At 34.8% G+C, this 15831-nt stretch overlaps 1 protein-coding gene across 6 annotated transcripts in view; it reads right to left on the minus strand.

Annotated features, from left to right (window-relative positions):
- Positions 1-15831, minus strand: part of LOC125647532 (WASH complex subunit 2-like) — a 46523-nt gene that overhangs the window by 9310 nt on the left and 21382 nt on the right. For 3 of the 6 annotated variants that reach the window (XM_056142304.1, XM_056142307.1, XM_056142306.1), the window contains exons 11-25: positions 15600-15709; positions 15061-15277; positions 14342-14413; positions 13923-14087; positions 9120-9235; positions 8803-8895; positions 8482-8690; positions 7597-7687; positions 7425-7495; positions 6775-6847; positions 6158-6310; positions 5839-5934; positions 5637-5729; positions 5253-5315; positions 4042-4276 (exon numbers count right to left, since the gene is read on the minus strand). In XM_056142304.1, coding sequence (XP_055998279.1) covers positions 4042-4276; positions 5253-5315; positions 5637-5729; positions 5839-5934; positions 6158-6310; positions 6775-6847; positions 7425-7495; positions 7597-7687; positions 8482-8690; positions 8803-8895; positions 9120-9235; positions 13923-14087; positions 14342-14413; positions 15061-15277; positions 15600-15709 — 1857 coding nt within the window. The remainder of the gene's footprint in view (positions 1-4041; positions 4277-5252; positions 5316-5636; positions 5730-5838; positions 5935-6157; positions 6311-6774; positions 6848-7424; positions 7496-7596; positions 7688-8481; positions 8691-8802; positions 8896-9119; positions 9236-13922; positions 14088-14341; positions 14414-15060; positions 15278-15599; positions 15710-15831) is intronic. The other 3 variants (XM_056142308.1, XM_048874241.2, XM_056142305.1) reach the window with 2 other exon arrangements.

Consider the following 15831-nt stretch of genomic DNA (forward strand, 5'->3'; position numbering starts at 1 on the left):
ATATGTGAAGAAATGACACTGATAAGATGTTCATCATGAAGGACAGACTGAACATAATAAATCCTGAGATTGCAGCTTGAAAGACAGGACAGTTTTACAACAAGCATCATCAAGTTCACAAAATATTACATTTCCTTCTTCTTTTCCAAATTCATACTTCTAAATATAGATCTGAACTGTCAGTATGCTCTTAATGATATTTTCTCTAAAAATGAAAGCAAAAACAAGGAATGATTTAGAAACGAATATGCCCCCAGCATGGCAATATTGAAAAGGATCAGCTTAAAATTTCCAGAATAGTTTGACCCTTGACATCAAAATCATAAGGGGTCATCTACTCCTTAGGTAGAACCAGTATACATGAACCATATTTGATGTACGTCAAGCAAAGGGTTCTAAAGATATCAAGCAAACAGTATTTTATTATGTCCAGTTTCACCCTTGACCTATGGACCTCAAAATCAATATGGGACATCCACTTCAGAGGGGTAACCAGTGTACCATGTTTGATGTCTGTCAAGTACAGGGTTTTCAAGATATTGAGCAGACAATATCTTCCTATGTCCACAGTAGGTTGACCCTTGACCTTGTGACCTCAAATTCATATTGGGTCATCTACTCTCTTTAAAAGGAAAACTGGTATAACAAGTTTGATGTCCGTTAAGCAAAACATTATTAAGATACTGAGGGGACAATACAGTACACGACACGAGTTTTATGCGTGTTCCACGCAATGTGGTGGAACAAATTTGCCCCAAACACGGTGGACCTTTAAAATTGTCGGCACCTTTGAAGTCCTATTTTTCCGCGCGAGCTAGACATTGAAGTCCACGGAGGATCTCCGTGGATGCCACCTGTACCTCCGTCGATGCCACCGTGTACCTCCGTGTGATAAAACAAAGAAATAATTTCCGAAGTGATTCACCCAAAAAACCTTTTCGCTTGGCCAGTATGCATGCCCCCACTCCATTACTTATTTAGAAATTAGCTATAAATCATTCAATTCTTGTAATTGTTGTTTAATGATACGTTGGTGTTTTCGGTACATATCCGTATGTAGACTTCCCTGCAGACGTTCACATCTTTTTATGAAACGCCCAAATTCTCGACATCCTGGAAATAAACACCTGTGTTATTCCTACCACTCGTCGGTACATTGTTTCACGGCACGTGCAGCACAATTTCACCAAATAAAAGAAGGGTCATGAACAACGACAATCACATGCCAGTAATTTCAATTTGATAAATAGCAGTTCAAAGAAATGTGTACCATAAGCAATGGTTTATTTTTACGTAAAGTTTTCATTGTTACAGTAATTAGGAATACATGTATGTGATTAAGGTCAGCTATATACATGTACATGTTTACAATGGATATGAATTTCATTATGTACTCAACTGTGAAGCAATGTGAGCAAAGAATCAAATTTTCATCACTTAAACAAATAAAAATTAAAAATATCTTTACTTTTAAACAAATCTTTAGAAAACTCCGTACTTTCATTTAGAAAATAATAAAATAAAATGTGCTCTCCTACCTAGAATGCCCATACTTCACATTAATAATAACACGGTTTTTTTTTGTTTTTTTTTAGTTTTTTTCTTCTAACTTGATAAATACTTTATTACACGCATGTATTATTTACTAAGTGTATATATAACAGCCTTTTGTCTTTATATTTTTGTATACCATTGCATAATGGTGATGAGATCCAATAAATTGAATTGAGTACATGTAGTCTTAAACATCACAAAGTATAGAGTTTACAACGATTGAAATAAAAATGCAGACGTTTTCTCGTTTATTCAGTAACTCAATAACTTGCGCGTCTTCTGAATGAAAGTTGTAAAATAAACGTACTAGGTTTTGGTCAGTTATAACATAATAAGGGGGTAAAATTCATCTAATCTCCGCTAGCAATGGGTTTTGAGTCAACTGTGCCTTCGTGGACGAATAATCTCGGCTAGCGAAGATGGGAAAAAAAGCCTAGATAGTCCGCTTGCATTAACATGTATTATGAAGGTGAAATCGAAGAATTATCCAGTAAATCCAATGATGTTGCAGTATATATAGCATGTATTTATTTTATTTTTGACTGAGAGGGAGATATACAGCTAAGCACCTAACATCGTTTTAGAAGGGGGGGGTGGGGGGGGCTCATTCATTAGTCCTAACCCGGACCAGCCGAAAAATTTAACATGTAAAGAAAACAAAATGGGAAATTAGAAAAAATATCAGAATGAAAGGGGATGGATAATTAATCAGAAAGAAATTGTACTTTCAAGATTTATACTGAACGTATTAAACTTCCCGTATCTGCATACATTCATGAATGCTTACCGATGCTCTCTCTCTCTCTCTCTTGCTTTCATTATCTAATGCATCTAAAGATTTAATTAAAGATTTTAATAATCGATAGCGTATATGAATAAAATCCAATAATCGTTAAGTCATTTCTGTTTATATTGATATTAGTTTTTTTTTTTTTCATGAACTAGTTGCATTTGACACCCTTAAATATTGATTGCAAGCACGTAGAATCGGAGAGGGTGTACTTTGAAAACTTGAAAGTTAAGGATTTAGCCTCGTTGCTTGTAGCGACCTACCCACTGCACGATTTAAGAAATTGAAATCGGAAGGGGAAATTGAGACAGTTACACAACTTAACCGGCAACATACCCCTTCTGATACATTGAAAAATATAAGTAATGTTAGTACGGGGCTCTATAAATTTCAATCTGCAGTTTGGTCATACTTCGTCATTCAATAACTTATTCAAAATTTTAAAAAATGTTTGTCGGGTTAGCGGTACTATGATGTATGACTATAACAATGACCTGTGTATAACTTGTATATTCCATGCAAATTCGAAGGGGTTTTCGCCTCAGTAGAACAATGGGGGTCAGCTAATCCGTGTATTTGAAATCAACAGAAGTGCTTAGCTTCTTGCGGAAAGTGTAAAATATATTGGGTCGGCGCAAGATACCCGTGATCTTAGACTAGATCTGATATCGCGCCGACCCAATATATTTCACACTTTTCATGAGAAGTCAAAACCCAAACTAGCTAACCGTAATTTAGTTATACTGTGACAAATACCCTAGGAATTTGCATGGTATATACTTATTATACAAAAATCATTGCATTATCCAGACACTCCCGATGAACATTTTTTTTAATGAAAACCTCTATCAAAGTACATCGAACATAAGTCTCCGTCAAATGTAATGAACTCGGGATTTTAAAAATAAATCATTCGTTGGTTTGTATTTTTGCTTCTATTAATTACGTAATAAATTAATTCCAATTTGTTAATCATCGACAATGCTCTGATTTCTATATTGGATCAAGTTATATTTGTCAAGATGCATATTAACACAATATGATGGAAGTAATTATGTTAAACAGCCATTTGTCAGTGAGAGAGAGAGAGAGAGAGAGAGAGAGAGCACATCAGTAATTATTAAATATCCCTATCACATGTTGTACATGTATGTTTTTCATTTACTGAATATACTAATTCGCATTCAAAACAGGAATTGCCTGCAAGTACGCATTATTTAAACATAGAATTAAAGAATATTTTAATGAAGAAAGAAGACTAAAAGAAAAAAATTCAAAACCAGGTTTTCTTAAAAACATAATATGTAGTGTTTGGTATCGTTGGAATTGGCTCAAAATGCTGAAAAACAATATAAGTATCAGGGGGGGAAATATTGACATTTTTTCTTTTCTTAAAATTCCACCCTTATCTTGGTTATTTGGCCTGCGGCACATTTCCCCATCTCCCGCAAGGCGCCCGTGGCCAGAACAAAGCTCTTAGCAGCTGTGTGTATTCGCAAATAACACACACCGTGGAACACGGAGGACACGGTGTATCTCCGTGGATTTTCCACCGTGGTCATTCCACGGTGGGGTGTATAAAACTCGTGTCGTGTACTGTACTTATTCTACTGACTGACCAACTGATACGCTGTAGGTGCAAATCAATATGCCCCTCATTTTCAAGGGAGGCATAAAAAAAATTCAATTTTCAATACCAGGTTTAGATTTTTTTTCTGTCTTAGGCACATCCAGTGGTGGAGGTTCTGGCCTCCCAGACATATCCTCATCTTCAGAATCCACAACTTCTTTTGGTGGTGGGGTCACATCCTTGACCTCATTTGCCTTCTTGCCTTTGTTTTTGAGGGCAGCCATTGGATCCATTCCTCCAAACATGGACACGCCTCCCACTGGTTTTCTGGGTTTGGTTTCCTCCTTTTCTTCAGGGAGTACCTGTTCAATTATTTTACAGCACTTTTAATACTTATTCATGTCGATAAAGTCAAACTTTTAATCAATATTCATGTAGATAAAATTACACTTTTAATAGATATTCAAGTAGTTAAAATCACATTTTTAATGCATATTCATGTAGATAAAATTACACTTTCAATACATATTCATGTAGATAAAATCACACTTTTAATAGATATTCATGTAGTTAACATCACAACTTATGAATTCACTGCTATCAAATATTGCTAAAAGAAAATGTGCCCAAGCAGTTACAATGTAAATAATGACACCAACATCACTTTTTATTATATACCCATCAATGTTTTGTTTTTTGATACTGTGGATTTCACATAGTGTGATCCGGTTTTCCGGATCACCACACCGGTTTTCCGATTCTGTATCAGTATCCTCTGAAACTGATGACGTCACAATGCATCAACACAACGTAATTTGTGGAAAATATTGACTGTGTCACAATCAAAACTGCATCCACAAAATATAATTTCACTGTATGTCTGTGTTTTTGATAATCTGGATAACATTTGTTATCTTATAGATGTGGATTTAAAATGTATAAGAGGGTATATAATAAATTTATCATTACTACAGTAACTTGATCCGAAGAGTTGGTTCAGTTCTTGTTTACGAACGCAGATCATCAGATCAAACTCCACGCTTCACGTCTCGTGATCCGACATGATCCGACTCTTAAGATAAAGTTACTGTAGTAATAATATATGGGAATCAGAGTTTCAATACGTACAGTATATAACTGATACATGTACCAGCAGTTAGATATGATAATATCACAGGATCAGAGTTTCAATATATATGTAACTACATGTGTACATGCACCAGCAGTTAGTTACCGACACTTATATCACTTGGGATGAGAGTTTCATTACTGCAACACAGTTACGATGATATACTGTAAGTATTGAGTAATGGTTGAAGCCTTAAATCTGACACTAACCTTATCTGGGGCATCGGTGGACTCTTCCGTGGTTACTCCACCGACATCTACAGCACCAGCTGCCTGAAAATGACAGAGCAGTCAGTTAACACATTATTTCCTCACAGATCATTTGTATATGTCACTGGTTATATCATTTATGAATCATCACAAGTACTAGAGTTTGGACAAAATCCTTTTAATCTTCACCCTGATTCTCTTTATAAAACTTAATTCTTATCACAGTTAACAATATTTCTAAAGAAGTGGCTTTGTCTTTAGAAATATGTCTCTGAATTTTCACGTGAAATTTTGTACAAAGAATTCTTTTATTCTCCATATCACAAAGTTAGTCAAAATATCCATTTACAGTTCCAAGTCCAAGTACCATGAAGAATTGCTTACCTTGGCGGTACTGAAGAGATCCTCGTCGTCCTCATCGAACAGATCATCTTTTGAGGATGGAGCCTTGGGAACAGGGGCAGACAAATCTTTGCTCTACAGGAAGAGATCAAAATAATTATGAATTTGTTGGATTAACTTCCATTCTGCTTTATGATAGAGCATGCAATAAACATGCAGGGAGTTAGGATGTTGTATGACTTACTAGTTTTGGTGCCATCTTGGGTTGATTAAATATGTCCACACTTGGTGATTCATCCCCATCAAACATGCCACTCTCATCATCAAACAAACCTTTTGTCTAGGTGAAAATAAATGAACCTTCTTTAATTGCTTAATCAAATGAGAGTTAAACAATTTGAATTTAATTTCCATAGGAACAAAGTTAACACATTAATTCCTACTCTTAACAATTAAACAATAGCTAATAGTTTCTGTTGTCTATAAAATAATGCATAATGTAACAGTTGGGTAAATACATGTTCACTGGCATCAGCGAACCTGAGAGATTCTTCACTTCTAACCTTGCTCGCACTGGAGGGCTTCGCAGTAGCTGGCTTAGCTGTAGGAGCTCCAAATAAATCCCCCTCCTCCTCTTCTTCATCATCATCAAACAGAGACAGGGTCTGTTTTGCAGGTCTGCTGGTTTTCGGTGTTTCCGTCTTCTTTTCAGGCACCTGAAGACAACAAAACATTGAATTTCTAAATATTGCTATCAAATGCTACAGGTATGTAGCAGTGATCTCTACAAACCATTGTTGTATGTTCTACTTCATTCATACTATTTATAGGTATATAAAGCCCATGAGTCTAAGAATTACCCACAACTATGTTTGATCATTGCAAGCTTGACACAACACTTCATACACATGAAACAAAATTCACTAAGGACTAAAATGCCTACTGTTAGGACACGGTCATGAATATTTGTCATCAATATAATCATTAAGTTAACAATACATGTATATAACATGAAATGCACTCGGAACTTTTCTGGTCTGAGGAAATTTTAACCAGTCAAATCCTTCGGACTTGTATATTTCAGGAACACTGAATGTCTGTAACCCAAGAAACAGCAATGGATCACAGGCAACATACCTGACAAAATCCGACAATGAAGAGTTCAATAATGTACGTGTACCTTATCAGTGGATTTCTTGGGCAGGACATCACCTCCAAATAATGATACCCCTCCTACGGGTTTCTTTTTTCCACTGAAATAATTAAATATTTTTTTCAATTGCTCCTGTAGAAACAAGTCTTAGAGTATCTGTAAAACTGATGGATGCTTCTCGAACTGCATCCAACCAATGAACTACTTCATATGACAAATGACTGGCACATTGATCATACTGCTGAAATATTGTTAAAATCAAAGGTTTTTTTTTATTATGGAAGATGTATAATGAATGATGTTTACCTTTACAGAATGACCTTTGTCTAAAAGCCATTTGCCTATTACTTATTTGTATGACATATGATCAATACCTGTTCAAAAACTGTTGAAATAATGAAGTTTTTCCTTAAAAAGGGTATATATCCTGAGCAACCTTGACCTTTCCACAATGACCTTGGTCCAAAAGTCCCTGTCCCAAGGAATCAATTATGATCAATATCTGATGAAAAGTTTAGGAAATATGGGCTCAGAGGGATGGACACGACAGTGACTACATATGCGCCAATGAAAAATTTTCAGGGAGCATAAAGATGATGCCATGCCTTTTGAAAAGTTACATCATTCAATATTAGGTCATTCACACAGAATATGAATGATAATAGTTATTTTATTACCTGTCCTTTGGTTTAGCAAATAAACCATCATCTTCTTCCTCATCAAACAAAGCACCAGATTTCTGAACTTTCTACAAATACATATAGAATGGAAAGAAGAAACAATTTATACAGATTACGTTTTCCATATAATTCTGAAATTCGTTTTCGGTTCTGGAGGCGTGTCATGTACCTTTTCTGCTGGTTTACTTGACGGTTTGGAAGAAAACAAATCACCATCATCATCATCAAACAAGGACTTTGTAGGTTTAGTCTTCGACTTACTGAAATGCAGGAATGCAAAGACTCTTAAGAATAAATGGAATCTATCATCTACGAAAATTTCCTGACAACATATCAAACTGTTTCAGAGTAAGTTACGTGTAATGAACACATCTTACATTGTACATGTATATCGAGTTTCTTTACCCTTATCAAAAGGTTCACAAATTGTTCAGATCAAAGATCAACAATAACAAAGACTACTATTTTTGTATGGGCTTAATTCATAATGCAGAACATCCTCTTCAAATCAGTCAATATAGTGAATGCATAATCTACAGAATGTATTCAAAAATCTCATTCTGTTACAAAATGTTTTTGTTACCAAAATTTGCGAATGTTTACTAATTAACTCGATTTCTGTGTGTAACCAGTGGCCTACAGAATTTGTACCATACTGAATCGAAGATAAACGTCTAAAGTCTTGATAATTCATGTTGTTATATTTTCATGTAAATTAGATGAATTTGATTGCTTTAGAAAGATTTGTTAAAAAGTACTGTTACCCCACTGCGTGCAAAAACCACGCCCTTCGGGAAACAGTACATAGCAACAGTTGACAATGCATGACGACGGCTAACAGTATAAAAATTGTTAACTGAGCAGAAAGTTTCCGCATATGGTATATTCAGTATAACCAAAAGAAAAAAAGATTATATGTTTCGTAGGGTAACGTGAAATTGTCACCTCACGAAAAACCATTGTTGACAAAGGTGACTATAAAACATGTAATATTTTTATGGTAAATCTTTCTAAACTGTATAACTTACAATAAAATAATTTCAAACGGAATTACCTGTCAGCCCTAGGTTTGGCTGGGGCTGCAAACAAAGCAGTATTATCATCATCATCATCAAACAAACTGTTGCTGGACGGACTGGGGCTAGGCTTGCTGGTCTTGCTGATGGCTGCGGACCTGGATGCAGAATTAATGGACGTCACCGACTGATTGGATTTGACACTAGCAGACCTTGGTTTTTCCTCATCTGACCACTCATTATCTTCCTACAGAGACACAGAATAATGTAACATGGTTATTCTATATTGTAGATTATCACCCCAGTCACACAGACACAAACACTTATGAGATAGGTTGACACACTGTAGACAGCAGTACCTCATCCGAGTCTTGTTTTCTCTGTTTCTTGATCGCAGCAGCCAGTGGGTTTCCTCCACCTCCTCCAAACATTGGCACTGCTCCAGGGGGAAGCTGACAAAATTTATCAATCATTCAATATGGACCTATGAATTTTTTCAGTAGTGTTTGTTTTTAAAGTTTTAATTCTATAAAGTATATGTAGCTAATATTGGATTTCTCTTATGAACTCTATTTTTTCCAGTGCTATTCTTGAAAGAGAAAGAATGATAAAAAAAAAACCATGGATTTGATCTGTGAAGACAATTACACTGCATCATTCAATATTTCATTCTTACTTTCTTTTTATTTTCCTGTTTGGGTGGAGGAGTTATCTCCTCTTTCTCTGGTTCCTCTTTTTTCACTTCAGCAAACAAATCCTCCTCCTCCTCCTCAAACAATCCACCACCAGTTTCTAACGTATACAGTATAAGTGTGCATTCATTCACAACATATCCAAATCAGAGTTTATAACAGAGAATCAGTCTTGGCATTATTAATGAAGTTGTTGAGATTTCTAAAACTGGATAACTATTAATTCATACCATACATATCCTAACAATTTCTCTGTAATTAGCTTGGAACATTTAACACACTAGTACAGTAAAAACTGTCTAGTCAGACACCTGTGTACTCCATTTCACTGAACTTTTTGATACTTAATTATGTTCCCCAAACAAAGTTTGGGAACATATTGTTTTTACTCTGTTTCTTATTATTATTATTATTAGGGTCTTCCGTCTTCAGCGGAAGAACCTTCTATTATTCTATTGTTGATTTTTCACTTTTCTTCTTCTTCTTATTATTATTATTCTTTTTTTTTTTCCTTACCGATTTTGTGCAGAGGATTTCTCAGAGATGGCTTGACCGATTTACTTCAAATTTTCAGGGTTGATGCATTGCTATTTGAAGTTTATATCTTTTTTTGAATTTTTGAAAATTCACTTCCGGTTGGAAGTTATCCCCCTTTTATCGATTTTCAGATGACCATTTTGTCCAGCCAAAATCTCAAAAACGATAAAAGCTAGAGTGCTGAAATTTTCAGTGATGTTAGACGACATGTTGTAGTTGTGCACATCGGTTTTAAAAATTTCCGGAAGTGCCTAGTATGGAAGCTCGGTAGGGGTCGAAAATGGAGTTAAAAAAAGTGTCCATTTTTTTCCACGTTTTAAATCAGAACTTTTTACTCGTAAATATTTTGCTTGGACATATATAACAAAAGTTGTACAGTTTATTGAGATCTTTCGTGTCATATCAAGAAATGGGCCCATAGGCCTCATGGCTCGCCTAAACCATTGCATTTCTGTTACAATGATTAACTTTTTTCTCACGAAACTTTTGATAAGACATGTAGAATAAAAGTTGTTCAGTTTTGCAAGATCTGTCTAATGATATCAAAAACTAGGCCTCAGGGCGTCATGGCTCGCCTGAACAGTCGAATTTGTATCACAATTAATAACATTAATAACTTTTTTCTCGAGAAACTTTTGACAAGACATGTAGAACAAAAGTTGTTCAGTTTCGCAAGCGTTAACTAACGATGTTATTAAATAGGCCTGCAGGTCTCATGGCTCACCTGAACAGTTGGGTTATTGTTGCAAGCTATAACATTTTTGTCAAGAAACTTTTAATAAGACATCTAGAACAAAAGTTGTTCAGTTTTGCAAGATCTTTCGAACAACATCATGAAAAAGGCGAACGGGCCTCATGGCTCGCCTGAACAGTTTCATTAGTGTCACAATCAATAACTTTTTTCTCGAAAAACCTTTGATAAGACATGTAGAACAAAAGTTGTTCAGTTTTGCAAGATCTTTCAAACGATATCAAGAAAAAGGCCCACGGGCCTTATGACTCGCCTTAACAGTCTCATAAATGTCGCAATCAATAACTTTTTTCTCAAGAAAATTTTAATAGGACATGTAGAACAAAATTTTTTTTCAGTTTTGCGAGATATATCTAGAATGATAAAAAAAAAAAAAAAGGCCTCCGGGCGACATGACTCGCCTGATCAGTCGACTTTGTATCGCAGTAAATAACATTATTAACTTTTTTGTCGAAAAAAAGGCTGACCCCTTTCATTAGTGGCCGAGAGCGGCAGAGATTCTTTAATTCATAGCACTTAAATGATCAATATTTGTAAAACATTACCGAAGCTAAATTGTACGTCTAGACAATATATTTGTATCATTATTTATGAACGAAAATCTCAGTCAAATTCTTATCTCCTCACATCTAAAATTGGACGGAAGACCCACTCGTTGCTCGCAACGAGATTGCATCTAGTTATTATTATTATTCTTTTTCTCCGGTACTTTTTTGTCCGGTAGTGTTCTCAGAAACTACAAAAGGGATCGATATGAAACTTTCCAGGATGATAGTATAGCGTTTGTAGATGTGCATAGTGATAGTCATTTTGTCTTCACGTGCATGCACGCGCGCGCACGTGCACTGCAATTTTGGTACAAAAAATGGAAAATCAGAATATTAAAGGGATCGATATGAAACCTAAATATGATGGTAGTATATCATTTGTAGATATCAAAAATGATATTTATTTTGTCTGCACGCGCACGCATGCGCGTGCACTACAAAATTTGTACTCTAACTTTGGAATCAGTCTAACTTTTTTGTTCTTCATTGAAATGGCTTGATATTCATATCATAAGTAGATATTGAGACCCTTAACTGATTTGCATGGTCAAAATTACCAATTTGCACGCGCATGCACGTGAGCTTCATTTTGATTGGATAGTACTAAAACGTCTGTAACTATCTTATTTATGAAGCGAATGAGATGATATTCACAGCATACGTAGACAATATGTGTATCTATATTTTGGTGTAACAAAAAATGCCAACGCACACGCACATGCGCGTGCAACGTTTTTCAAATGTTCAATATTTAAAGAACGATAACGTTTTTGTTTTTCATCAAATTCTATTGATATTAGGGATTTAGATGTGTCTTGGTACTCCTTACAAATTGCTGTGGTTAGAATTACTGCTCAGCACGTGTATGCACGTGTGCTGAATTCTGATTGGACGATTTTAAAATCGCTATAACTTCCTTATATGTGGTGGAAAGGTTACGAAATTCATACTGTGGGTATATGATACAAATGCCTGTTGAACGACATAAACAAAAATTCGGAATCGTACACGCATGCGCGTGTATGCACGTGCAACACTTTCTTTCATTTCTTGGTACTGAAATGACCATATTGAACGTACTACATGTAATTAAAGGATAAAATAAAATGATTTTTTCCTATAGATTCACAAGGACATCACTTTTTAATTGGGGGAGGTTTGGGGAACATCTGTAACGGTCCCCGTTACAATTAGAACTAGTTTCATTCTGAATTTAATATAATCATTGTTTTTACACTGTTTATTCCAATACACTGTGTATTCTGACAAAATATTTGTCTCCCAGTATTTGTCAGATTAGCCAGGTTTCACTGTATTAATATAAGTAAAGTCAAACGCTTGTGTTCTATTATTTCAATTGATCACAGATGCAGGACAATGATTTCAAACTGATAAAAAATGAATCTAATTTTGATTAAAAGGACTCTTAAAATACTTATTGAAATGCACACCTTAAACACAAGCACTTGTAGTCCAACATATGGTCAATATCAGCACTAATTTATGGCAATTTTTATTTCACAACAGTGCAGTAGTTTTTTAATCATCTAAGTGAATACTGGTAAACAAAGAATAAACAAGAGACCCATGGGTCACATCGATCACTTGAGTCACCCTAGCCCATATTTAAAGATTTTCCCTATATATTCATAACAGGGGATGCTTACTCCTCCTAGGCACCTGATCCCACCTCTGGTGTGTCCAGGGGTCCGTGTTTGCCCAACTATCTATTTTGTATTGCTTGTAGGAGTTATGAGATTGATCACTGTTCGTTATCTTCACCTTGCATTCAAAACTTTGATCCCTATTGTGGCCCCATCCTACACCTGGGGGCCATGATTTTAACCAAACTTCAATCTGCTATATATTAGGAAGCTTTCGTGCAAGTTTCAACTTTTCTGGCCAAGTGGTTCTTGAGAAGAAGATTTTTGAAAAGATTTTTCCTATATACGGTCAGACAGACGGACGAGCAGACAATGGACAGCCGATGATCAGAATAGCTCACTTGAGCTTTCAGCTCAGGTGAGCTAAAAAGTAATTAAAAGTAAATAAATAAATTTGGGTTCATTGTTCTTCAAACAAAGATAAGCCCTTTCCAAAGAAGAAAATTTGGTTAAATGTTTTCATTACAATTCCCACTGCTCTCATTAACTGTGTGCCTTAATTAAAAAAAATTGAAACTCTACAATTTACCTTTCATATTTTTTTTTTCCAAGTTTGAAATCTGAGATTCGCTAAAATGTTATTAAAATAGCTAATATTACTTTTCACTGAAACAACAATTTATTGTATATGTCAACACAAGAACTAATTTCCAAAATCAAAGCTAATATAAATGATCTTATTAGGTTGTGCAAATTTACTGGAAACAAAAATGAATGCAACATTTGTAAATTTAAGATGGATGTTGCCTATGTAATAAGGCATCAATAAGAACTCTGGTTGATGTACTATTATAATTTTTGAGATGAAGTAACAATCTGAATACAAACTATTTCAACAAAGTAAAGAATCACTTTTTCATCACATCATTACATAGTAACAATATCACAAAAATCAAACTTATGATATTTTTAAAACATCAGTTTATTTACATGTCCATATAGTGAGTGTACAGGTGCACTCCTACAATAATTATAGCAACGAAACATGTGAAAGATCTTGCACTTTATCATAATTTCTAAAGTAAATCTAAAACTTTTGTTTTCAAATTTTAAACTTCATCGTTTGTATTTCACAGAAATGGCAAGAAGTGACTCATTTGATTCATTTTGTGACACCATAGAACCAATCGTAAATAACCAATGTTATCAATTCTTATAAATTTTCAAAGATAACAATTTATACTTGTTGCAGTTCATACACATTTCAATGATTTTTTTGGATACATTTATATGGGGTACACAAAAATGGTTCTTTGTTACATGACATACAGAATTCTCCTTCCTTACCCTTTTTCTTGGGTTTTTCTTTAGTTGTTTTAGGTGCAACTGAAGAAAACAGATCCTCCTCCTCATCTTCATTATCAAACAGACCTCCTCCTACTGAAGGCGCTGATGAGGACGGCTTCTTCTTTTCTGCCGCCTTCTCACTGAACATATCACCACCTTCATCATCTTCAGGAAAAGACATATCAAATTATTTTTAAATGTTTCATTCTTGTGTATAAACATACATGTAAATATAGATTATATTTGTGACTTTAGGAATGCAGAAGGTGCTATAGATTTACTCAAAATGTTGGAATCCTAAGCAATTTACAGTATTATTTATTCATTCCTACATCATCCATCATGTTACATTTTTCTAACCCACTTCATGCATATTTTAAAATCAAATTCTGTAGATAATAGGACACTGGTTTCTATACCTTCTCCAAACATGGGCACTCCACCTTTCGGCTTCCTGCCGCTACCTTTTCTCTTTTTTTCCTTGGGATTTTCTACAAAAAATCAGGAGATTCAGGGAATTTGACACCAAGTTCGTTCTGCAATGATACACTTTAACTTGACAATTTTTTGTTTAAAAATTATGAAGAAAGCAAACAATAAAATTTGGCTTTTGAATTTGCAATTTTTTTTCACAATTAAATAAACCTTGTGGTGATCTATTACAATTAAATGAAACTTGTGGTGATCTGTTGCTTGGACAAAATGAAGGTTTAATGTGTTTTGCATTACAGGTATGAAAAAAACCCAATATACAGTGTAAAACATATAAAATCTAGATGTGTCAGCACGACACAATTGGGGCGAAATGACATTCAATTTTGAAATATAAATTTGAACGTCCAGATGATGACATTCAATTTTGAAATATAAATTTGAAAGTCCAGATGTGAAAATAGCACAAAAAGCAAACGAAGCAAAAATAGAATATCATATTGGTGTGGTTTTCTTGAATCAAGATGAGAAATCAATTACAAAATTGCCTAAGGACTTCTAAGTACAAGGTGGACCTTACAATGAATTATTACAACACTAATTTAATTTCCTTAATTACTATGATAAGACATACTAACAATGTTTACTCGTTCATTAATGTCTGAGGGGAAAATGTGAGTACTGACTGGGAGACTGATTATCCTACCTTCTTCATTGTCTGACTGTGTGATTATCCTACCTTCTTCTTCATTGTCTGACTGTCTGATTATCCTACCTTCTTCTTCTTCATTGTCTGACTGTGTGATTATCTTACCTTCTTCATTGTCTGACTGTGTGATTATCCTACCTTCTTCCTCTTTGTCTGACTCTGTGATTTTCTTGGAGGACTTTTTTTCTGGGACATTCTCAGAAAACAAATCTCCCTAAAAAAGAAAGATCTGTGTAAAATTTGTGAAAACGTGTGCTATAAAACATATATTAAAAGGGGGAACAACAAGTATAATGTGTTTGATAAATTCTCCTAACACCAACAAAGGGTTCTTTTGTTATTAGTTGGACACTATTTCCCCATGCATACTAAAAATATCCAGTAACCTTTGACCTGAAAATAGGGTAATCTGCCACCAACTTGTCTTTGAAGTTTGATTTCCTTTGGACAAAAAGTCTTTTAAAGTTCCAATACATCAACTGACAGGCAAACCAATATGCCCCCCCCCCCTTCTTCGCAAGGTGCATGATAATTACCTCATCCTCTTCACTGTCATCAAAAAGCCCTTTACTGGTCCCTGAGAAAAGTCCACCTTTATTTCCAAATGGAGAATCATCCTCATCATCTGCAGGAAACGGCTCGTCCTCTACAAATACTTCTTCATTTAAACAACAGCTACTTTTGACTATAGATTTTTTTCTCTTGAACACATGTAATTCAATCTTTGATATTTTTAAGATTTCATTACAAATTTCACAATAAATGATA

Source organism: Ostrea edulis, chromosome 6 (genome assembly GCF_947568905.1).
Source record: "Ostrea edulis chromosome 6, xbOstEdul1.1, whole genome shotgun sequence".
Classification (NCBI taxonomy): Eukaryota; Metazoa; Mollusca; class Bivalvia; order Ostreida; family Ostreidae; genus Ostrea; species Ostrea edulis.